The sequence below is a fragment of the Uloborus diversus genome, chromosome 9 (assembly GCF_026930045.1).
Source record: "Uloborus diversus isolate 005 chromosome 9, Udiv.v.3.1, whole genome shotgun sequence".
Taxonomy (NCBI): domain Eukaryota; kingdom Metazoa; phylum Arthropoda; class Arachnida; order Araneae; family Uloboridae; genus Uloborus; species Uloborus diversus.
In genome coordinates this window covers 52,947,163-52,973,208 of record NC_072739.1, presented here as the reverse complement: position 1 = coordinate 52,973,208, position 26,046 = coordinate 52,947,163, and the positions used below count along the sequence as shown (strand labels likewise).

The window sequence follows — 26,046 nt, the reverse complement described above, 5'->3', positions numbered from 1 at the left end:
AAAAAAAATGAATTATTTAAGTTAATACAGCAAAGAAGTTTTATGATTAAATAGTAAAAGGCAATAATTTTATTAAAAAAAACTACACCTTGTAAAAATTATTTAAACATGCAAATTTGTTAACATGTAAGGTAAAATAAAATGTCTAACGCATTTTAGATCAACTGTATGTGCCAAACATTTTGAAATCAGAAAGAATGTTCTTTCTAAAGGGGAAAAAGGTTTATATAAAAACATTGATATAAAGTTTTTTTAAAAGATAGTTTTAATTGAAGATGCACCAAGCTTAAAAGTAAGTTTCAGCAGATTAAATTCACCAACAAAATTGTCTGAAAAATAAATGAATTATTTTGTGTCAATTTTATTACACATCATTACTTCTTAAAAATGTTCGAAAAATATGAATTAAAACTTGTTATCAAACGAACTTGATAAACATAATAAAGTCTATATTCTCCCCCCCCCCACTAAATTTGCAGACCCAGATACTTGTTCATACTCCAAAATATCCTAGAAAATATTACATTTGCTCTTAAAGTAGGGTTGGTCGGGGGAAGTGTGTCACTGGGGTAAGTGGGTCACCCCCCTAAAAAATATGTAAAAAGTTTTCAATCTTTTTTGCACAGATCATGTTAAATTTCATCACAGTGATTGATTTAGCACGTATTTGGAATTTTTTTCTAAGTCATAGCACTTAGTCAAGAAAAAAAAAAAAAAGAAGGAATTCTGAAGTTTTTTTTTTTTTGCGAGTTCAAGCAACATATTTCAAAGTGTTTCCAGGTTAGTTTATATTATTATTTTTTTAGAATTAGTTTTTCATGTATAGTTTAACTTAAAGTTCATACAGCAACAAGAATTTTTGCATAAAATTTTATTAATAAGTGTTTAAGAAGAGGTTTCCCACTGGCCCCGTACACTTTTGCTATATGGGGTAAGTGGGTCCTGATAACTTACGATGTTTAAACGAAAAGCCGAAGGGCTAAATTTCGTAAGTCAGTCAACAATGTTACATGCTTATACAAGCAGAGATAATGTCACACAGTGGAAGGTGCAGAATCAAATATTAATGTGAAGAAATGAACATTGGAAACTTGTTAAATCTTACCAAAAATTTATTGGTCCATAGTAACTAAAATAAATATAACTAACAAAAATAAGTTCTTAAGAATAAAACCCGGCCATAAGTGGAAGCGGAGTTCGCAACTCCCCAACACCTATCGGACCCAACTCACAAGAGGCTGACGAACACAAAAGAAGAGAGAGAGAACGATTGGAATCGTTCACTATTTATACTTGCCTCATTTGCATATGATTTGGCATCAAAGGATGCCAACCTAAAACTGAAACTTTACACGTGCCGAAAGAGTTCAGAAGTTAATCTAATTTGAATAAAGTTAATTTTATATTACATTACATTAGGAATGAGAACGCGGATAAATATCGTTTACCGATGTCTATCATATCCCCCCTTCTCATTCAGTAATGTTATTAAACTTTAAATTTTTATACAATTTTAATAGATTCAAAAATAACCCCCCAAAAAAAAATCCACAAAGGGCCAGGCTTAATCTTTTACAAAAATTTAACAATTCAACAATAAACAAATATGGATATATATCCATCATAATACATCATCCATCAGCAGCTGCAGCTCAATACATCACCGCTTATTTGATTGAAGTTCTTTCTCAAAAAAGTCCTTCTTGCCTATTGATGATCCACAGTCCAAGGAAATAGTAAGTCCAAGATTAACATTTCCACTGCAAACTATCTTGTCAAACTGTAATTGACAAAAATACTCGAAACAGTATCTTTGAAAAAAATGGTCACAATGATTTGACAAAAATTTTTTTTTTTTTTTTTCACAATGACGAAATTATTTAAAACGCTTAGTTTCCAAAAATAAACTCTTATCATTGAATCAAATTCCTCCATCTCTAAGATTAAACCAACGAGAAATTTGAAAAAGAATTTCAGTTGTTACAAAAAATATTTATACTTTAATATCCCATTATATTTATTATACTAAACAATTTCATACCATTAAAAATTAACAAAATATTTGTTCACAAAAATGATTCAGTTCAAAACGGGTCTGCGGCTTCGTAAAAATATCGGCCCTATTGGATTTACTACCTACATGTTTTACGGTAAAAATGTCCCGTTGAATCAAATCACGAACAAAAAATAATTTTACATCAATATGTTTTGTACGGTGATTTTCAATCGGAGATTTAACAAAGTCAATGGCCGATTGATTATCAACGTACATTACAGATTTAATTTTACTTTTTCTAACAATTCCCCAGCGTAAACATTCGTTTAATACACGGTCAAACCACATAAGCTCTTTAGACACTTCACAAAGGGCCACAAACTCACTTTCCATAGTGGAAAGGCTAATATAACGTTCCTTGAAGGTTCGCCATTCAATCGGCGCATTATCCAACAAAATTAACTGCCCCCCGAGTGAAGTTCGATCATCTCGATTAGCTGCATAATCGGCGTCAGAAAAAGCTATTAATTGGGTTCTATTACAATTTAATTTAAGTTTTAAATCTTTTGTTTGAAAAACATAACCCAGAAGTTTTAAAAGACCGTTCCAATGAATGACACCAGGATTGTTTTGAAATTGACTGAAGATATTGACCGCATAACAAATGTCCGGTCTCGTTCTGCTCGCAATGAAAGAAAGACAACCCAACAAATTACGATAAGGAATCTTTGACATTTCAAATTTTTCATTTTCTGTATTAGGACAATTCGATTTCGAAAAAACAGTACCTTTACAAATCGGCAATGATGAAACCGGAAAATTAAAATGTTTGAACTTTTCAAAAACTTCAATGATATATTTCGTTTGAAACAAATTCAAACCATTCTCAGTTCTTTCAAATTCAACACCTAACAGTTTTTTCGTTTTTCCGAGAACAAAATTGTCAAAATTTTTCCTAAGTAAATTTAAAACATGATTTAAATTCTTTTCTTTCCGTGCGAGCAAAACAATATCGTCAACATACAACAATAAAATGACACATGAATTATAAATATAAACACAATTACATTCTTCAAATTTCTGAAAACCAATTTTCAATAAAACACTGTTTATCTCAAAAAACCACATACAGCCACTCTGGTGCAAACCGTAAATTGCTTTATTAAGCTTACAAACTAGATTTTCTTTCCCTTTCGTTGCAAAACCCGGTGGTTGTCTCATAAAGATGCATTCTTTTAGAGGTGCATATAAATAAACATTCTTCACATCGCACTGCAAATCGAACCAACCTTCTGATATTTTCAAGGAAAAGAAAAATCGAACCAATGAGAAATGAATCGTCGGACTAAAAGTCTGATCGTACGATTCAGGGGATTGTGCATATCCCTGAGCAACAAGTCTCCCACGATATCTAACAATTTTCCCCGATTCATCTCTTTTAACATTGAAAACCCATCTCGATCCGATTGGTTTTTCATTTGCAGGCAAAGGTGTTAAATCCCACACTTTTCTAGAATGCATAACCTCTAATTCATCCCTCATTGAATCTAACCACTGGTCCTTTTGCTTAGATTTAAGAACCTGTTTGTAATTCTTAGGAATTACAATTTCATCATCTAGTCATAAGTCACATAAATTTAAATGAACAGTTTGATCAGAAATTTCACCTTAATATAAATTTTTACCATTAAAATCAAATAAATGTGGCTTAAACAAAATAGCATTTTTAGAACAATATTTTTCAACATCATTTAAAGAACGTAATCGTTTAGAAGAATGTTTCTCATAAAAATAAATATCAGTACGAGATTTATCTGACCTTGGGATTGCTTTCCTCACCCATTCTGTTTCACTCAACTGGGCGCGTGGTGGGTTTTCCCCATTTTCACTTAAGTCAGAATTCGAATCTGATTCATCCCCGCTCGTCTCGCTTTCACTCTCATCAGAAGATAAGAATTTAGACGGCGTACTCGGGCTTTCACTTCCGTTATCCGATTCGGAATTCGATTCATTTTCTGAATTTTCAGAATCTGATTGAATATTTGACCATTTGAGACAGGGACCCAGCACAGCTCCACTAGAGTCACTCTCTGATATATTTTTAAAAGCTTCTTTGTAATAAACATTTTCATTAAAATTTACATTTATACTTTCAAAAATTTTTCCGCTTTCGGGAATCCAGATACGAAAACCCTTAGTGTTCAATGCATAGCCCAAAAATATACCTTTTTTGGCTTTAACATCAAGTTTATGTCTTTGCTGACGGGGTGTTCCAAGATAACACAAAACACCGAAAGGTTTGACGTGCCTAGCACTTGGCTTACGTCCACCATATAATTCAAAAGGTGTTTTAGTCTGTCCTGAGTAACAAATCCTATTCCAAGTATAATTGAAATAAAGCATAGCATCCGGCCAAAATCTTTTACTTAGCCCGCTTTCTTCCAATAATACTGTTGCAGCATTAGCGGCTGAGCGATTGTACACTTCGGCCAAACCGTTCATCTCTGGACTGAAAATATTGGTTAACTCATGTTTTATACCGTTATCCAAACAATAATTGTCAAAAACTTTATTTACGAATTCTCCCCCGTTGTCAGTTCTAACAGCTTTTACTTTAAGATTTAAAAATCTTTCAGCACGCCTTATGTGCCTTATGAAAATTTCTGGTACTTTGCTCTTTTCACTAATTGGATACAAAGCAGATTTACGTGAAAAATCATCAATGATTGATAAATAAAAACGTTCCCCCTTATTTCCCTTAATATTACATGGACCCCACACATCAGCATGAAGTAATTCAAGGGGACATTTAGACCGTATTTTACCTATTGGTTTAAATGAAACACGTTTAAATTTACCAATTTTACAATTTACACAATCTATTTTTACATTTTTGAATTTAGGCAGGCCATGGACACACTCAAATTCACCGCTCTTTCTGATACTATCGGTGTTAATATGTGCCAGCCTTCTATGCCACAATTCTAATTTTTCTACATTAGAGCATTCAATTTTCTCATTTTCGAAATGATCATTACTTTTATTTAGTTTTATACTTTCTTGATACGATTTATTATACAAAATTTAAGGTTTTACAAAATAAATGCCATTTCTTAAAATTGCTCTAAATATAAATCCATTTCGACCAGATATCGCCACGGAGCCGTTTCCCCCTTCAAACTTAGCACCCCCCTTATCGAATTTAGTACCCGATAACAAATTTTGACGTAGATTAGGAGAGTACATTACATCTTTTAAAACAATGATAGTATCATCAAACTTTAATTTCACAGTTCCCATCCCCAAAATGGGGAAAGTTTCATTTCTAACGGCTACAGCCATTTCTTTGTTTCGCAATGGTTTAAAGTCCTCAAACGCACTACGAATGTTGACGAAATGATGGGTGGAACCAGTGTCGAAAATAAATTCATCAGGGTCTTCTGATACTTCATTTAGATGTACTTCGGAAATGAAAAAGTTCTGGTACTTACATGCTTCCTTTTCCACTGATGGGGAACTGCACCTCGCAGTTTTCTTGTTCGTCTTCCTCTTATTCCGGATTGGTGATCTTGACTTTCTGTTTCGTTGTTCGAGGTCCTTGTCAACTCTTCTATATTGACACACGTTACTTTTATGGCCGGGTTTATTACAGTTAAAACAAATTAGTTTCCCTTTTACTCCTTTCTTGTCAAAATTACCCGGTTTCTTTACAAAGTTAGCCCTGCCGATAATTTTATCATCCTCATCTTTTAGTCGAATTCGCGATTCCTCGGCAATAAGTTCGCTGACTACTTTATTAAATGTGAATTCCTGTGCAGTAGTTCTAAGAATAACTTGACAAATATTGTCAAATTCTGAGGGCAAATGACGCAAAATTTGAAAAATCAAATAATTTTCAGAGAAATTCGCGTCTATAGCCTTAATTCTTTCGAAAATTTGCCGAGTACGGGCAGCGAAAAGATTTATCGACTCTTCCTCTTTTATACGACATTGGGATAACTCTGAAAACAATGTCATGTGCTGACAACGATTGTCAGGAAAGAAGTGATCTTTCAAAGCCTTCCAGGCATCAGCCGCGTTGACCTGATTTTCAATTATCTTTTTGAAATTTTTCTCCAAATTTAAATAAATTATGGATAGAGCCACATCCTGTCGATTTTGAAAATTACGAATCTCTTGCTCAGTAGCCTTTTTTTCATCATTAGAAAAAGGTTCTTTTTCAATGCCCCTTATAATATTCCACAGACCTCGTTCCATTAGGACAAATTTAATATCCGATGACCAACTCACATAGTTGTCAGACCTTAATTTTTCGATAGGAACACTCTGGGATGCCATGATTGATAAGAACACGAAAAACGCCAAAAAAATAAAAAAAACCTAATTTCAAAAAAACAACCAACAAAATCTCAAAATATCCCCGAAAAAAAAAACCTAAATAGTGCAACTGTTACAGCTTCCCCCCTGGAACAAGTCCAGGTCTTCCGCTGAATTTAGCAGCCACTATTCTGCCTAACACCAAACCAACTATATCCCCCCATAAAATGCAAACGAAACGTCTGAGAAAAGTTTACACTACACATGGCTTAAAGATTCGATACAAATTTCCAAAAAGTAAAAGAAAAGCTTCTATTTTCAGTTTTCATTCAACGCCGATGCGGGGAAAACAATTTGAAAAGATTTCCAAACACTTGTCATCTACCGATTCAGCAAAAAGACAAGTCAGTTACAACATTCCATTTCATCACAAAAACATGAAGTCTAATACTCTACTCTGCTGACAATTCGAAAACTTCTTAATACATTTATATTACTCATGATACTGAACACGTAATTATTATGATACAATTGGGTAGGGCTGGGCCCATGACCCTTATGATAACTTACAATGTTTAAACGAAAAGCCGAAGGGCTAAATTTCGTAAGTCAGTCAACAATGTTACATGCTTATACAAGCAGAGATAATGTCACACAGTGGAAGGTGCAGAATCAAATATTAATGTGAAGAAATGAACATTGGAAACTTGTTAAAATCTTACCAAAAATTTATTGGTCCATAGTAACTAAAATAAATATAACTAACAAAAATAAGTTCTTAAGAATAAAACCCGGCCATAAGTGGAAGCGGAGTTCGCAACTCCCCAACACCTATCGGACCCAACTCACAAGAGGCTGACAAACACAAAAGAAGAGAGAGAGAACGATTGGAATCGTTCACTATTTATACTTGCCTCATTTGCATATGATTGGGCATCAAAGGATGCCAACCTAAAACTGAAACTTTACACGTGCCGAAAGAGTTGAGAAGTTAATCTAATTTGAATAAAGTTAATTTTATATTACATTACATTAGGAATGAGAACGCGGATAAATATCGTTTACCGATGTCTATCAGGTCCCCCTATAACGATGGGGATTTAAAAATCAAAAGCAACTCTGTTTAAACATTTGCATTGGTAAAATACAAGACAACTATGATGACTTAGTAGGAATTTATAGTTCAGCTACAAAAACTGCTAAAGCTGGCGATTATGTATATGTGAAACATACATGAAAGAAAATAATTTCGATTTAAGTAGGTCTAATGTTGGAAGTTGATGATACAAATTAAAATATACTGTTGAATTTGCAAGAATGAATAGAAATAGTGACTTTTTATTGGCATAGTGCAGCAGATGATGTTGGAATAATTACTGAGGATGAAGCAATAATGGTTCTTCCTTAGCCAATTTTACATAGACGCAGTCATTTAGTGTTTGCAATTTCTTTTTCAACTTATAGTTTTGACCAATTAACTCAAATTGATCTTAATCAACTGTATTATGTTCATTAAACACACCTTTATATGTAAAAGTAAAATATATAGGTATAGGTTTTTAATAAATTTCAAAAATAACATTGGTTTGATTTTTGTTTTAAAATTTTCTGTGATACAGGTTTTTAAAGACAGTAAATATCTCATAAATGGATACATTTACAAAAAAATAATTCACACTAAAAATTTACATACTTTATCATGTAAGACCCCCTTACCCCTTTTTTAGATATGCTTTATTGAAATTTAAATAAAGGGGGGGGGTGACCCACTTATCCCTTACTATGGGGTAAGTGGAACACCCATCCGATTTTTTAATAAGTATAATCATTAAGAATATTTAAAGCATTGTTTTAGAAAATAATGATTAACTTTTGTTTATTAATAATGTCTAAGATAAAATAAGACTATAAGTTTAATTTTTTTTTGTTTCAAAACTTTTGTATAAGGTTTCAAAAATGAACTATTCTCAAAAGGGGTCCCACTTACCCCAACCAACCCTTGTATGTTTTTTAAATTGTGAATAGTGAAATTGGGTTATGGATACATTTTATAGACAAACCACATTTAAGTAAAAAACTGTCTAACACAAACAACACAATTTTGAGTTTTAGAAGCTTTTTAAAGAATCATAAAAGATTTTTTAAAATTACAATTATTTTTTTAAGATAAAGCCTTTTGAAGGTTCAGAACAAATAGGAAATGAATATTTTTTAAAATAAATCTTTTTGCAGTAACTGCATTATTGGTGTTTTTATCAAAAGATTCCTTGCCATGAGTTAGCACCATTGAGAAGAGATAAAATGGAGGGAGTGAAGACTTTCATTCATGAAACCTCAAGTCACGTGAGATTTTTAAGCAAAGCATTAGAGAAATCAGGTTTCTTTTGCTTGTTTCACGCAAAACGTGCCAACCATTCGTCGTTGTTGAGTCTTGTAACTTGAGGTCTTTGGGTCAGCTTTTGCTAAGTCAATGATTGGACTCGCTCCCTCCAGTTCAATTCCTGCTCTAGTTTAGCATAGAGATACATCTTACGGTATGAGATCATCTTTTTATGTGAGGGCTGTTCATTTTGCAGTCCTGGCACAATACAAAGTATCAAACACCTTAACTCTACAAATCCAGCTCCTTAATCCCCATTTGGCTTACCAACATTTGTATTTTGTTAAAATACAAAATCTATGTTTCAAAAAAGTAAAGCAAGTTCATTTGCAATTTTCATTTTCAAACTGCTTCTCCCATGATTGCACATTGCTGATATCTATTAGAATATTCCCATAAACAATTTTCAAGAAATTATTGATTTTCACGAGTGCACATTCTTTTGCAAGAAGTATAAAAATGACTTTATTTTAGAATTAGATCCAAGGTTCTAACCAGCAAATTTGAAGAAAAAGAGCATATCATACTTATACAGTATTACGCATAGATAGTCCAGTAGCTGAGAAAGTAAAAAACTACAAAGACGGAGACATTACTTTTTGATTCATCCTTCAGAAGTGATCATGGAGATGTGGTCAAAATATGTTTACTTATAACTTGTTGAAAGTAAAGTACTACAACTTTTACTATTAAAAATTAAAATAACATAATTTGAAACACTAACAAAGTATGAGCAATGTAAATCTCACTCGACACAAGACAAACTAAGGTTTATACTAATGAAATGAACTTACTTAGATGCAATTTGTTTAATTTCCTCTTTTGCACGCTGGCTAAATATTACCTGCAACAGAGAAAAATACAGTAAATATTGTTTTATTTAAATCAATTACTGTTAGTACAAGGAAATAAAGTTAACATTTAAACTCATTAACTGGTGATTCGAAGTTAGAAGCTTATGCGACAAGAACTGTAGTACAAATAAAGTAGACACCTGTTTATTGAATCAATGGTTAATTAAATGAACCACTTTAATGACTCAGATTGTCAAAAACTGAATAAAATCCAGCTTTATTGAACCAGTCGCTTTATTGAACCAACCGCTTTATGGACTCAAAACTGACAAGAACAAACATGATTCATATAAGCGGCGGCCACTGTAGTGCTAGGAAGAATTCTTAAATATTGTCTTCTAGTTCTGGGCGATGCATCACCAAAAAACCAGTGTGTGCATCTCACATTGTTAAGTTGGTATGGAATTTTTCTCTAAACCAATGCATCGGTACTGCGAAGATGTACGGACACCGGTCCTGGGCTGCCGTCTTAATCTCTAATTTTTTCACACTATTATTAATTAGCAGTGTGTCAATCCAATGTGACTTAACAATGAAGTTACGAAGAGTTACCTTTATTTTTTCCAAAACATGTTAGAAATGCACACATGTTTTTAGTTATTGACAAAAGATATACAACTAGTAAGTTTATCAAATAGTGTCGCCAAAAAAAATCTTTGTTTGGCAATTGAAAGCTTTACATGCAAACTTCTTTTTATGATTTTACTTGGCATGCTCCCTAGTGATTTGGCTGAATACCAAATAATCGGACAGATTGTGGCCGAAAATTCAGTATTCGGCTAATTCACAAGACAGCATTCCAAGTAGAATCATGACAAGAAAAAGTTATGTAAAGTTTTTAATTGCCAACCAAATGCAAAGATTTTTTTTTCTGGCACTGTACAAACTATTTAGAATTTTTAAAAATATTTTCGTGAAAGTATCTGTTATACCCACGGAAATATAAACATTTCTTTCAAAAATACAATTAAAAAAAAAGTTTTTTACTCATAACATGCAGAGTTTTCCGTCAAACGTTACTAAACTTTCAGAATATTTGACAGCATGCAAGAGAAACATAGTATCAAAATTTGAAGTTAAAATATTGAAAATTTAATGAAATATGAACTTTTAAAGCAACTGAATTTGCACTGCGCATGCAATATATAACCTTCATAATCCGAAGCCCAGATAGATCCTACACCTCGTGATTAAAATTTCAGCTGGATATCTTTTTAAAAGTCCATGGGTATAAGAAATACTTTCACAAAAATATAAAAATAAATTCTATATAGATTTTACAGTGCTGGCAAAAAAAAAAAACTTTGCATTTGATTGCTAACTAAAAACTTTACATAACTTTTTCTTGTCATGATTTTACATTGCAGGCTCCGCTGTGAATAGGCAAAATACCAAATATTCGGCCACAATCTGGCCGAATACTTGGTATTTGGCTAAATAACTAGAGAGCATGCTAAATAAAATCATGACAAGAAGTTCGCATGTAAAGTTTTTAATTGCCAACTAAATGTAAAGTTTTCTGCCGGCACTGTAATCACTTTCCGTAAAAAAAGCAAAATGTCAACAAAAAATGCATTCATGTATTTTGGTGTTACAAGCAGTGGAGTTTTTTTCTTAGCACAGGTGTCACTCCTCCTCCCCCCCCCTAAAAAAACTTCATACATGTTTTATGCAAATATGAAATTGATTCAACTTATTCCTATTTTTGTGGCGTAACAAAAGTTTGGAAGACAAATATAAACTGCAATTCAATTTATGCAAAATTTGAGCTAAACAACATATGTAACCTCTCCCTCCCTTGTAATAGTGGGCACTCCATTTTTGCTAAATTTGTTGGATTAAATATAATTTAAGACATTCTAATGGAAATTTTCAGAATTAAAGTATTTATGTTTTTTTTTATAAACTATGAAATCCTCTTCGAGTGTCACCAGGTGCGGACCCCCCTCCCCAAGCTACTTATTACAAGGAATCTTTTTTTAAATGCAAGAATACGTGAGCTCTTGAATAAAATGCATGACTTAGCATCCATTTACTCACATCTTTTTGCACTGAAAAAAAAGGCTATAATCTCAAAACTTGTCTTGCATATTTTTCACTAACTTGCACTTTTAGCAATGCTTTTATATTATAATAAATTTCTTCCTGGTGCTAGAATCTGTTAATTCATATCTGCCATGATTTTGAATTCTTATACCTTGCATATATTTTGTAAAATTTAAACAAGCAAGTTTAAGTTAAAAAAAAAAAAAACATTATGATGCATTGCTGTATCACGATGTAAGGTTGCCAATGCATCACAATGTAGAAATTCCTACTTCACCCAGCGCTACTGTATACATATAGAATTAATGTAGAACTGTGATACGTAGTTGTGGAAACTGTTATTACTTCTAATTTAGTGCAGACTCTCACGTAAAAAGTTGTCCAGTGGCCTAGATTTTTTTTGGGTTGAAGTTAATGCAACAATTTCAATTAAAATCATGGAAATTTGACTTTCATACCCTTGTATGCTCCTCTATGTGCAAGGTACTGAACTTGTAATTTTCTTCATGGCGCAGTTTTATTTAAGACATGTGGTTGCGGCAAGCAATGTAATAACACCATGAAATTAATTTTTAAACTAGAGTTTGGGATTATGGGAATGGGAGTTTTACACAGCAATGAATATTAAACAAGTTATACTTAGAGTGTCAAATAAGAGCTCATAATATAAAGGTTAGAAACCTCACAAAGAGTGATTAAAAGAACCATGCAAACAAAAATGTGCATGGAGACAAAAACAAAATGGAGAAAAATTTTAATTAAAACCCAAGATAAATATTTAAAAAAAAAAGAGATATTTTACAATGGTCTCAGATTTACATAAGTCTTTAATTATTTCTGTCTCAAATGTAATTGTTGAAAAGTCTTTCAACATCATTCAAACCATTGGACATGATAAGTAATTTTGCACTCCAGGGTTCATACCCTTTAGGCAGAAAAAAATTCAAGCACTTTTCAAGTACTTTTCAAGGCAATATCATAAATTTGTACTAAAAATATTGTATGCAGATTTCATTTACTACAAACACATAGAAATAAGGCAATAATACAAAAAAGTATAGGAAAACAAAATTGCTTTTTCTACAACGAGAGACACTTTGGTGAAAAATCTACTGCGTTGAAAGTTTTTCTGAAAATGTTTGAAAAGTTTGGTCATAAAGAGAAACAGATACCAAGAGGTTTAATTTTGAGGTTTTTCAAAGGTTGCAGCAGTCAGAGGTTTGTATATTTTCTAGAATCAGCAAATTAATACTTAAAAAAAAAACCTTTCATAAGTGCTTTTAACTTTTATGGGAAGAAACTAAAATACCCAAGTTCAATGGCATTGCCAGAGAGGAGTTTTTGAAGTCACTCCCCCCCCCCCCCCCCAGTTTCAACATTTATTTCCAATATCTATACAGTGGTTTATTACAATATAAGGGCGGTTAGGACAAAACACTACCCAGAAAGTTATTTCAGTTTGCACTATTAAGTTCTAAAAATATTAGGTTTGCAAATCATTTATAAGTACGCAAATCAATTATTCGTATGTATTTATTAGCTGTTCAGCCAATAAGGCATTTCAACTGTCCTCGAGTAAATTTAAAAAATAGGAAGTAAGAAAAGTTTATGAAAGTCCACAGTACAGTCTCTACACCTCAAAATATACAAAAGCAGCTTAAGCAGTGATAAATAATTTGAATGCAAACTTGAGCCTATTCAGCTTTCATTGATTAACTTGCAATAGACAATAAATGTGCAAGTTCAGATTTATAGAGCCATATTTCGAAATTGAAAAGATTCACAAGAAGTTGACATATATTATGACAAAAGTAGTTTTATTTTGGGAAAAAATGGGTTATTGTTGAAATTAGAATTTAAATTTAGAAAGGCAATAATATTCAGGTGTAATTGTGATTTGTGAGTTCATAAAAAATTACCTGAAAGTTTCAAAGAGCAAAATGGGGCAAGGGGGGGGGAATAATTTTTAAAACTAAGACCCCTTTTACTTGAATATACAAATGTACAACAATAGCTTTTGCTATGCATACAATTCATAAAATAGTTTATCAAGTCAAAATATTCTGCACAGAAATACCATGCCCAGTGCCTGTTGATAACCAGCAACAGGCACTGGGCCTAGCTAGGCTGGTACTGGTCAATTTATTAGATCCAAATGAAGTTGAATGACCCTCCTTAAGCTATCTACCCCTTTGCTGATTAAAGCCTCTTTCAGTAAGCTCCAAGTACCCACAACCTTAATAAAGTAGTAATTTTGAACATTTGAGGAAAAGGAGAAAATTGGAGATAAAAGCATAAAAACGAACACTACTGGATTTCAAGTGAATAATCATAACACAACCACCCCTGTTATACACTTTATTTATTTTAGCAGACATAAAAAAATGATGTACTTATTAATAAAATTATATACATCAACTTTATGTTTAAAATACAAACTTTAAGTTAATTTGTTAGGTGATTTAAATTTTTTTTAAAAAAATCTGTTATGACCAAAAATTAGGTAAAGATAATCATTCAAAATTGCAAAAATAAATAAGCAAATAATTAAACAAGACCAAGGTAATAAATTCTTTAACTCTTTAGTTATTAAAATAAAAAATAAAATAAGCTAATCTGATGTTGCAGTGTCAAAATAACTACTAATTGCCAAAAATATAAAAATATTTACAAAATGCAAACGGATTGAAATCTCAAACAAGGGAAGCAAATTTTCGCGAATTAAGTTTAATGTTGTCATGTTTCCCATGAAATAAACTTATATTTTACTGAAATTAAACATAAAATATGCTAATCTACGGTAGCAAATATGAAAAATAACATCTGATTAGTGAATATATTTAAATATTTGCAAGATGCAAAAAGATTGAAATTTCAAACACGAGAAGCAATTTTTCGCAAAGTCTGAGTTCGTTCGACGTGGCATGTTTCCCATGAAATAAATTTATTTGTTTTTTTATTAAAATTAAACAAAAAATATACTAATCTAAGGTAGCATATGCAAAACTAACATTTGATTAGCCAAAATATTTAAATATTTGCAGGATGCAAAAAGATTGAAATTTCAAACACAAGAGCAATTTTCCGCGAAACCCGAGTAAGTTCAATGTTGTCATGGTTTGAAAATTAATTTCTTTGTTAATTAATGAAATCAAACAAAAAATAAACTAATCTAAGGTACCATATGTTAAAATATCTTTTGGTTGTAAAAAACATCAAAATATTTACAAGATGCAAAAGGATTGAAATCCCAAACACGGAAGCAATTTTTCGCGATGTTGCATACTGAACACATGTTCAGAAAATTGCATTGGTGAAATACTTTTTTAAAACTTCTAAGCACAATTCGTTGATTTTTGAGAGAATTTTAGCACTAAGAAACTTTTTCAAGGTTTTAAAACCTTTTCAAGGTTTTCAAGCACTTGAAAATGAACTTTTTTTTTCAAGCACTTTTCAAGGTTTTTCAAGGGCGTACGAACCCTGCACTCTGCAACTAAATAAATAAAAACAGAAAGTTGGGGGAAAATTACAAAATCAACAACAAATCTTATTGGTGAAAAATGCAAAAAAAAAAAAAAAAAAGGGGGGGGGGGGAGAGGGGGCGGAAATCACGGAAAAAATCTCTTGCATAAAAATATGAATACTGAGGTTAGGCTCATAAAAGATTGCATTTCCTGAAATTTTTGGATTGTGAATTGCCTGAGCATAACCACTCATGTTGGGAAATATTTGATTAAACAAGATCTACTAAAAGAAGTTCTGACCTTTTCAACAGTTAACTGACTTTTAGCTAATTTAATACAGAAAAGGAAGAAAAGAAAATACAAAGTATCATCACAGCAAAAAATGTTTTTACAGAGATAGAATTGTCATACCGTTCCATGTCCATTGGCTTCAAAATAAATTCCAATATCACATGTTTTTGCTTCAGCATGCAAATGTTTTACTCCTGTTGGAACACATGAATGTGGGATTTGCTATAAAAGAAATAATAAAGTTGCTCATGAAACAAAATTTAGCACATTAAACTACATAATTAAAACAATTTTTCATTAAAACCGGTGTAAACGATTCAAATGGTACAAGTTCTCTCAAGGTAGTGGCTTCGGTGCACACACTAGTTTCTAGAATGCTCAACATTGCAAAGAAATACAAAAAGGTGAGGGAAAAAACTTTGGATCACTTGACATGGAATGACCCTGCAGAAAAATTTTCCACTAATTGTCAAAAACATTTTTATGCCAAGGGCTCCCATATAGGTGGGTTAGAACTTCCTTGCCTTTAGTCCTTTTTTTTTTTTGCAAAAATGTAAAAACATTTCTTCTCACGCCATTAATGAATAATTTATTGAAAATGTCAAACTTAGTATAATAACTCTAATCTGTACTGAAATCGGTTTCTATGGGGAAAATGTCATGCTAAACCATGGCGAAAATATCGGAGCACCTCCTTAAAATTTTGCATATGGGCGCCCGTGTTTTAAGCACAACGTAAACATTAAAAAAAAAAAAATGGAAATTACAGCAAACTATGAAAAATGCAGTTTGACATTTTCTAAAAAATCATCTTATTTAAAGAGTGAAAAAATTATTTCCCCCGATACAGAACCAATTATCAAAATTGTATTATACTTTTAAAAGAAAAAAGTGATCTGTGTCTGTATGGTAGAAATGGGACTCCATTATTGCTTAATACAAACGGATTAAAAAGATATGCTGTAAGTACAGAATTTAGAAGAAGGAAAAATAAAACAAATCTTATGCATATGTAACACAATAAAGTAAAATTTCATACATACCAAGACATTTTCAATATAGTCAGTGGAGCTACCATTGGCATAAGCTGTTTGAACAACTTTCATGTCAAGTTTAAGCTCAGATTTTTCTACAAGATCTTTGAGATATTTTGCAATCTGAAACATGAGAACTGAATCATAATTTCAAAGTAAACTACTTTCCATCAATTAAAAAAAAAGCATTGGTGCAGAAATATTATTAGAATTCAATTAATCAGAAAATAAATTGACTATTACAATAATGCTTGGAGGGTTAAGAGCACTCCTATTGATGCCACGGGAGTCAACTTACAAATGATAAGCAATCTAACAAAAGCAGTGCCATATCAGAGTGTATACAAAGTATACCTTCAGGTTTCTTTCAAAAGTCCACCCCTCTGCTTTTTGGTAATCTGAACATGATGGTAGAAACCTTGCTAACCCTGCTTTCATTTGCTCACATGCATAAATATAGGGAAATTTGGTTACAATTATCAAATAAATAAATAAAATAAACAAACAAAAAAGACTCATGCATACAAATTGAAAATTTTAATCAAGAATTCAAATTCTATGCAACTAGATTAAAATCAGCTGAATAAATAAGTTGAATGTTCAGATTGAATAAATGTTCAATACACAACATTACTTTGATATATTTTATTCTGCTTTTGATGCTTGCTCAAAAAATACAATTTCTATAAAAATATAGTTTTGAACACTTTCGGACAGTTTTAGACACCAAGGTTTTTACCGTAACCCTGTCCAGAAATAAAACATCAATTTCAAGTATTGAGAAACTTCTCACGTTTCCACGCAAAAAATAGAAAACCTTTTGGAAATAGTGTATATAATGCTTGCTCTCCCCCCCCCCCCAATTATGATCTCCATTTATTATTTTTTTGTAATTTGTATTTTTCTCACATTTATTACTTGCAGGTTAAGAACAAGACATTACCATGCTCTCCTAACATTTTCTCTTTTCTAAACAATCTTTTAATCTCTACTTGATCAATTATATACAAAAAAGGGTGGACCACAAAATAATAATATGCATCTGATGAGTAAGTGAAAAATGGAATTCAAAAGCACTACAATTTCTTCAAGAAAAATATTATTTAATTTCATATTCAGTAATAATTCATTATACTAATAAGTTTATATAAGTAATTCAAAACCTTTAATTTTTCACCTAAAAATAACAGATGAAATGCAATACCAGAGTGGCAATTTTATCTCCATCTAATAGGTGAAAGACTCCATTCTTATCCGTATAAAAATAAATTAATCTATCAGCATCTCCATCAAAAGAAGCATATCTTTTTTCATTCAAAATTTCAATACCTATTAAATGAAACACAAAGAGTTAATAATTTTTTTCATAAAAATGAATCAAAAGTAAAAATGCTAAAAATATGATTCTTTTCGGAAACATTTTTGAGTGACATGCAGTTCAAGTTTCAATTTGTTTATGATTACAACACAAACCAGTTGTTGAACATCTTTGATAGATAAATTATAGCATAACAGTGTTATTTATAACAACAATATAGGGTAAAAGCTCCAGTAGTTGGCCATTTAAGAGATCAATTGTTGAGTTTTGTTAACCTATAAATTTCAGCTATCAATACAACAACAAAAACAATGTAAACCTTTAGGCTGTACCTTTCTGATAATGATTCAGTAACTTGTTTCTGGAATAAAAATATTTTTATTTTAAAAACCAAGGCATTGTTAATACAAGAAAATGCTCCAGTAGTGGGCCATAGAAATCCAGTGCTCGACCATGCTTGAGCCAGTAGTCGGCTGTTTTATTTTCGTTACTCTTATGAGGTGTAAGTGAAGAAATTTGAAAAAATTGAATGCAAAACTTACAGAACAGCAGTGTACTTAAAAAATTAATTATTCCAGTAATTATGAAAGAATTTTGCATTCTGGATGTCTTTATAACGTTTATCTTTATATTATCTTCTAAACTGCAATCAGTTTGAATATACATCTCATGCAATATTTTTAAATTTATTTATCTTATACATCAGCAATTCTCAATGTGTGTGTGGGGGGGGGGGGCGGTGCGAAAGAATCTAAACGCGAAGGGGGGGGGGGAGCCGTTAGAGTAAATCAGCTAAAATGAAATCAATCCTCTCATTAATGTTGTGAAAGTGACTAATGCGTATGCCAACCACACTTGGATCCTAAATTACCTAAAAAAATTGTATTTACTTCTTTTCATCTTGAATTTCATATGTTCTAATAATGAGCAGTTCAAAATAAAGCTTAAAACAGTTGAGTTAAATTTTGTGTGTGATCTAGATGTTTCCTTATTTACTAGTTTTCAGCTATGCATATCAGCTCCAGTTTCCAATTAGATTGCTTGTATTAAGCACGTACGGAGGGAGAGGGAGGGGGGAGGTGACCTCAGGTCAGTCTTCAAAGGGGCTGCAGAGCCTGAAAGTTTTAGAACCCCTGTTCTATGTCATTAATTAAAATAATATCATATGCTACGAAAGAAGAAATTTGATGAATGGAAAAAACACAGGTCAAGCTGGGATTTTTTTTTTTGGGAGAGGGGAAGCATTTTGAAAGCGTCCAAAACATGAGAGTTTGTACTCCCTCTCCCCCCATCCTGGCACAAAAAGGTTTCAGTGTTAACTGCTCATGTTAACATTAAGACTGAACGAAAGAGTTGATAGAATTCATGACCGATAAAGAGCGAATTATTGATCGATATGATTCACATTTGACTAGTCTATGTTCATTAGAACAAAACTTCAACATACGGAACACAAAATTAAAATTGTAGTTTCGTCACCTCAAAACAATAAAAGTAAAAATCCTTTTATTTGAAAGGATAGCAATCAAGGTCACGTCTAAAGCAAAATTTATCACGTAAAACAATGGTACTTTGTTGTGAACGAACTGCAGTAAAATGAATTATGTAGGCTCGTCAGTATTTTCAAAGTTTTTTTCTTTTTTCTGGGGGGGGGGGGGCAAAGGGTATGAATTCAGTTTATTTGAAAGGAAAAAAGCATCAAAATACAATCAAAAATGTCGGCCACCCCTCTAAAAATAATTGAGTAGAAGAAGGAGTTTCATTTTTTAATTGAAATGTAATGTTATACTATCCATTAAAACATAAGTAAAAGCAAATTTATATCAGAATGAAAAAAATAAAGGTACTTAATATGAAGTTATACATATTCTATTTATAAGCAGTTATATGTGCTTGTGGCCGACTACTGGAGCACTTACCCTATATAACAGCAATTAAGTAATATTCCACACTCTAGAACTAGTGCTGATTATGTTGAAAAAAACATAATCAGCACTAGTTCTAGGTTGAAAAATTTCAACACATAATAAATTTTTCTTTGTTTTTATTTGAAAGTAAAATCAATGTTTTATAATAATGGTAGCCTATTGGAATCTTGTATAAGACACATAATTATAAACTATGCAGTTCATAATTCTGTGCTAAAGATTCAGTCAAAAATAGTTGTACATTAAGCAGGAAAATAATTAGAGCTGAGTGAAATTATTCAAACTATGACAGTAAAAAGAATTTATCTACTAATACAGTAATTGTGTGCATGACAATGCTTGGGCTGTTACATTTGGTAGATTTATCCAGTACTATTCCACCCCTTCAGTAATTGCAGTTAAACATTGCAAATTAATGATGTTTTTGATTGATACTGAGCTATATTAACATTGCTATATGTATGTGTGTGCATATGCATATAAATATAGATCTCAAAGCAGCTATCTCTCTTTATTTTGAATTTAACTTTTTTTTTCTGTTTTGGTTTACTAAATTTTTTGTTTACTTATGAAAATTACTTTATATATAGTCGCCTCAGAGCAACAGTACAATATCTTACTGTTGTTCTAGGGATTAGATGTCTTACTGTCGCTCTGAGGCGACAATATATATACATATGTGTATGTGTGTGTGTTTAAGAGAGTATATTATCCCATTTTATACATACACATTCAATCCCAACAGAAGGGGAGGTGGAGAGAAAGAAGAAAAAATTCATTTAATCCAAGTTTTTTCTTTTTAAAGTAATGTTTGCAAAAAAAAAAAAAAAAAAAAAAAAATGGGCACACGTGGAAGCATACATTTTAATTATTTTCTAGTCATTAGTTAAACATTTCTGCTTCCAGCAAAAACTTGAAAAAAGTTTAACATTCCTTGCAAAATTGCTTCAAAACACACAATGAATATCCAAGCATTAAATAACATGGTATGATCATATTTACAACATCATGATGCACATTTTTGCAGCTTAAGTAGCACTTAGAGATGGATTTCTTTAGGACTTAAAATAAAAAAATCTCAGAAAAAATGAATATAAGTAAAAAAAAATGTTAATAATTTTGCAAAAAGTATCATTTGGTTATTATATTATGAAATACAAGTTACCTTCAGGAGGCTTTTGATCAACTTTCACGAAGTCAGCACCACACTAAAAAGGATACAGTCTGATCAGAATAATAAAATGGGAAAATATTTAAACAGCATTTAGATTAAAATCTACCATTTTCACAGGCAAATTAGTAAGTAAAAAGTCGCAGTTTTTTTATATTTACAAATTTTCTTTTCTTTGGCAAAAAGGAAAACATTTATTTCAAGAAACCAAATAAAAGGTGAACTTAGATCACAGCTTTTTTTTTATGAAAAAAATAATCACTTTTAAAACAGTACTTTTAAATTCAGTCTTTAATATAATTTCTGCATATTTGAAAATAAATATTTTGAAATCAAATTTCAGCTGACATACATAAAAAAAAAAAAAAATATTTTTTTTTTTTATCATTCCAGAAATTTTAGTTGAAAGAATGGTCTGGCAAACCATTTTTTAATCCATTATTGCATACATTTTTAAGTTGTAATAACATAGTGTTTTTCTTTATTGCTGGCTTTAATTCTATCAATTTTTGATGAAAACTGGGTTATGCAGCAGGCATGGGGGGGAGGGGGGTGATAATTGTAAACTGTGCCATCGATACTTTAAGGGCACTTTTTCCTCTTTTCGGGGGAGTGCTCAATAGTATTTCATGGGTTCACCATCACTCTTAGGTGGGGGTGGGGGGGGGGGGGGGGGTAACCCTAGTCGATGCCATGCATTTGTTTAAAATTACACTTTTTGGAAATGTTCTTGCCATAATTGCAAAACGAAAGTTTCCAAGAATCGATTAGCTGAGTTGGAAATGTAAAACTCAGTATAAATTTTGTAACTCACAAAAACATTGCCAGCTATAACTGAGGTTTGCTCCTTAAAAGTAAGTTAAGCTCCCTGGAATTAACACCGTTCAAAAAAAGTTATAATGCATATTTATGTAATTTGGAGCACTACTTTGAAGACAGGTCACCAACTGACCTGCATTTCATTTACCAGAGATGAAATCATTTCACATATGGAAATACAGCTGAACATAGCTAACACAAAATCGCTTAAAGTCAAATACTGCTTAATATGCTTATGAGTTAACAATTCTTAATTATTTGTCAGATAAGTATAAATCCAGTTAGTTTGAAATAAATATCATGGTACCTTGAATTTCATGTTAACAAGGTTTCACTGAATTTTAAATTGCACAGTAAAGAGATTATTTAGGAATTTTATTTGAAATTGCTTAACAAGCAATATTTGATAAAAATGCTTAAAAAAGCTTGGACAACAACTTTGGACATTTGGATGATATTTTTGTTCATTTGAATATCATCAATGTAACTATAGCAAGAAAACAAAACATTTTTATATACCTTAAAATTCAACACTCCAGTTGAACCATCATTAAGTATATGAACCCTTAAGGATTTTATACATGGAAGCATTTCTTTCATCTTGAGCGCTCCAACACCATTAGCACCATCCACATATACTTCAGGTTCATACTTCGCTGAAAGCGTTGTTCCCTTTTTCGGAGATAATTTTAATTAGTAATGCAAAGAAAATCTTCTAAATTTGAAAAAAAAAAAAAAAAAAACAGAGTTTGTATATTAATACAAAAAAATTTGGAAAACTACTTCACATAAAAGGAGAAAATAAAAAAAATTATTAATTTCCAGATCAATTCAGGTTTCATTTACATTAATCAATATTGAATTTTAGACTTGTTTTAAAGTATTTATTCCAAAATGATCATACTTCATGGAAAATCATCTAATTCCTGCATTATCTACTAGAGCAGTCTTGGTTGTTTGTTTTTACAGTGAAACTTCTCTGGAGCGACCACTCTCCATTCCTGAAAAAAGTGGTCATTAATGGAGGTTGGTCGCTCTTAGAGGTCATTTTCGAACATGCAAATATAGCATCAGTAGCTTTCATTTATTTTCTTCCTGTAGTCTATTAATCAAGGATATTATGATAAGAATGCATTTAAATAAAGAAACTTTTCTTTTTTAATATTAAATACACTTCTTACATGATTTTTCCCGTTTGAAAACTATTTATTAACTTTCCCATGTAAGTTTATGACTTCTAATATTTTCTCGAGCATGAGACAACTCACTTTTTCGACATTTTGACTGTGATGTATGGTGATGAAATGCAGAATGCAACTTCACTGAAATCAATTCTTGAGCTATTCAAATGTGCTAAAAGTAGATTTTGACCACTTAATAAGCTCCGTTCTAATCCCTCTCTCCGCCTTCTTGTAAGCAACCAAGAAATTCCAAGAAACAATCTTTTAGAGAACTTCTATTCTTATCAGCCTCCCTCAATGACAGGGGTGCACGTTTGACTTATGTTCTATTGCTTTTCTTTTGTTGTTTCTCTCTTTTTTGGGGTTTCTCTAGCAAAAACTCCTATATTTGTTTATGCTGAGGTTTACGATTGGCTGGTCGTTTTGAGAAGTTTCAATGTTCTTTCTCAGTGGTATTTTAACATTAGATATATGCGGTGAAAAATCAGTGCCCCAGAAAAGTGTTCATTAATGTAGGTGGTCGTTATATAGAGATGGTCCCTCATAGAAGTTTCAACATGTCTAGAAATAAAAAAGCTTGGGCCTCGGTAGCTCAGTTGTTTAGCGCATCATTGTAGTAATCCTGAGGTGGTGGGTTCGATTCCAGCCCATTTCCCTGGTTTTAACTTCCTTCCCTGTGCTGTTAATTCTGTACAACACTATGTGTCTGCATTGTGCTATCTGTCATATTGGACATGAGTTCATAAACAGGTCCTGTTTGATCAAGTACAATAACTCTAAATGTATGTTGTCAATAAACCAAACCAAACCTGATTTGAAAACTTTTCATTTACTTAACAGAAACTTTTCTTCAGTTTTTTCTTTCTTTAAAATCTTTGGATATTTATTTTTTAATATTCCCTAAGCTAAACATAACCCAAGTGGAATTTAAAATCTCCTCCAGCTGCTGACAACTATAGAATTTTCCCATTTTTCATTATAAAGTAAGGAAAGAGAAGAGGAAAATTTTTTTTTAAAGTAATAGGTGGCACTTATAACTGTCAAATAGTATAAGCAATTAAACTTAAAATGTTACATATGTAGTTTTAATTTAATAACAGTAAGTGTGGACCACCTGCTAATGCAGGGGGCTTGTAAGTTCTTTAAACTAGAATTTTCCTGTAAGGGTCATTTTAACTCACTTATTATAACTCCCTAAAAACTACTAAATTTCCCTTAAATCAAGCTAGTTCTTGTAAAGTTTTAAGCATACAAGGAGGAATTAGGGGTGATGTGTTCTATTTCCATGTATCTTTCGACCTCAATAACCTCCCCTCCCTATATACACAAAACAGCATTAATATGTAAATGTTCAACTCCCATATTATAATGATAACTTAAAAAATACTCACTTTTTGAGAATTCCTCAGAGTTTCAAATGCTTTAGATAGCTTTTTATAGTAACCTTCTTCAGATGGCTCGCCATAAGTTTCATTATTTTTACAACAAACAACATAATGAAGTTGAGGCGTAGTCAGCAAACCTATAAATGATTAAACTTGAAGAATTGTACACCAGAAAATTAAAAACATCAGTTGTGTTATAAAAGATAAGTATATAAAGTGTTATATGTCGCCGTTTTTCCGTAATTACTGTTCTTGTAGTTCAGTTTTTCAGAATGAAACTTTCTCACTCAGAAAGAGTTATTCACTAATTGAAAAAAAAAAAAAAAAGGTAGCAAATTGGCATTCAAGTACAGTTGTCAATGTGATTACGGTTAATGCAAAACCACAGCTAAAACGAACACTTTGTTAATTAAGTTTGGTTTACTATTTAATTACATTAAAAACTAGCTGTACCCAATGCGCGTTGCTACGCCAACAAAAAAATACATCATTATACTGATTTTTATGACAATCGGTTGAACGGGGCAGAAGTTGCTACTCTGCAGTGCCACCTGGTGGCAAGTGGCTTCAATGAGCATATTATGCATCTTCTCCGTGGAAAAATACATATATATAGCAATTTTCATAATAATCGGTCCAGGTATCAAGTGAAGTCATGACTATACTCAAATTTTGTACTCACGCAGTTTGCAAGATCAATCAATCGCTAAAAATATCAAACAGAAAAAGTTTTAACCCCCCCCCCCCGTTGCATGAAAAGCCGTAAAACAATAAAGAAAGAATTTATTTGTTCAAACTCAAGAAAAATGGCAACAGCTAACTTCTTATCAATGAGATCTTTCACGCGAATTAATTTCTGCAGCCGATAATTTTATTCGTATTTATCCAATGGATTGTGACTTAAATTGGAATAAAAAAGGAACTATCGATCGGATTTTTTTCGAACTGGTCTATAAACATTCCCAGTGCCAAAAATAACAAACGGTGAAAGTTTCAGCCAAATCTGCCAGGTAGTTTTTGAGTTCATGGATGACATACAGACAAATATTCATTTTTATATATATAGATGTCACGGATATTACGTAGATCAAAATGAAAATTTCGGTTAAGACAAACAAAATTTTTGACCTCTTCCTGGAAAAAAAATCCCTACTGAGTGCTTCAATTTTCTTTTTCAGCAATTTTGTGTCACTTTAAAAGCTCACCTTTAATCCTGTGAGTAACTTCCAACCCTTCTCTTTTAATCATCAAGTAGTGACAGCTATTCAACCTTTTCGGGGTGACACTTATGAAACTTATGGTGAAAATTTTTAGTGAAAGTTCATTCTTGTTAGTTTAGCTCTCTAGGGAGTGGGAAATATTCTCGGCTGCACTGAGCTATTGTGAGTAGCCAAGGCCTCTGCTATTCTGAAAGAGCTAAAGCTCATTAAGAAAGAGCTAAACTGTTTACCTTGGGACCGGTCAGTCTGCTTGGGGATAAATCCGTCTATCTTTTTATTTGGGTATTACCATCTGTTCCCCCATTTTCACCTTTCTTCGAATGGGTTATTTAGTCATCGCTAATTTTTTTTTTACCCAATACAAATTACTGTCCCCCTTTTCCTGACCAATCTCTTTAGTCTCTTCTAGAATATTGATAAAGCACGTTATTTCATGATGTAAAGTTTTTGGTTCGTGCAAGAAAGAATTCTGTAGTATCTATCCTGTCTGGCAGTCCAACATTTCATATAAACTGAATGTTGCTTTATTTGGTAGCCTATAAAAAGCTAAAGATGGCGAGCATAAAAAGAACAGCACTAACAATTTGTGAAAATGTAGAGATTGTAAATGAGATGCAAAGCAATTCTGTTTTAAAATTACAT

General features: G+C 31.9%; 1 protein-coding gene across 1 annotated transcript in view; it reads right to left on the bottom strand.

Moving 5' to 3' along the window:
• The window catches only part of LOC129229235 (phosphoacetylglucosamine mutase-like), a 54,456-nt gene that overhangs the window by 6,711 nt on the left and 21,699 nt on the right, over positions 1-26,046 (bottom strand). Inside the window, exons 6-12 of the mRNA XM_054863500.1 lie at positions 24,191-24,321; positions 22,138-22,290; positions 20,794-20,836; positions 17,587-17,711; positions 16,392-16,505; positions 15,469-15,570; positions 9,488-9,537 (exon numbers count right to left, since the gene is read on the bottom strand). Of these exons, the coding sequence (XP_054719475.1) occupies positions 9,488-9,537; positions 15,469-15,570; positions 16,392-16,505; positions 17,587-17,711; positions 20,794-20,836; positions 22,138-22,290; positions 24,191-24,321 (718 nt within the window). The remainder of the gene's footprint in view (positions 1-9,487; positions 9,538-15,468; positions 15,571-16,391; positions 16,506-17,586; positions 17,712-20,793; positions 20,837-22,137; positions 22,291-24,190; positions 24,322-26,046) is intronic.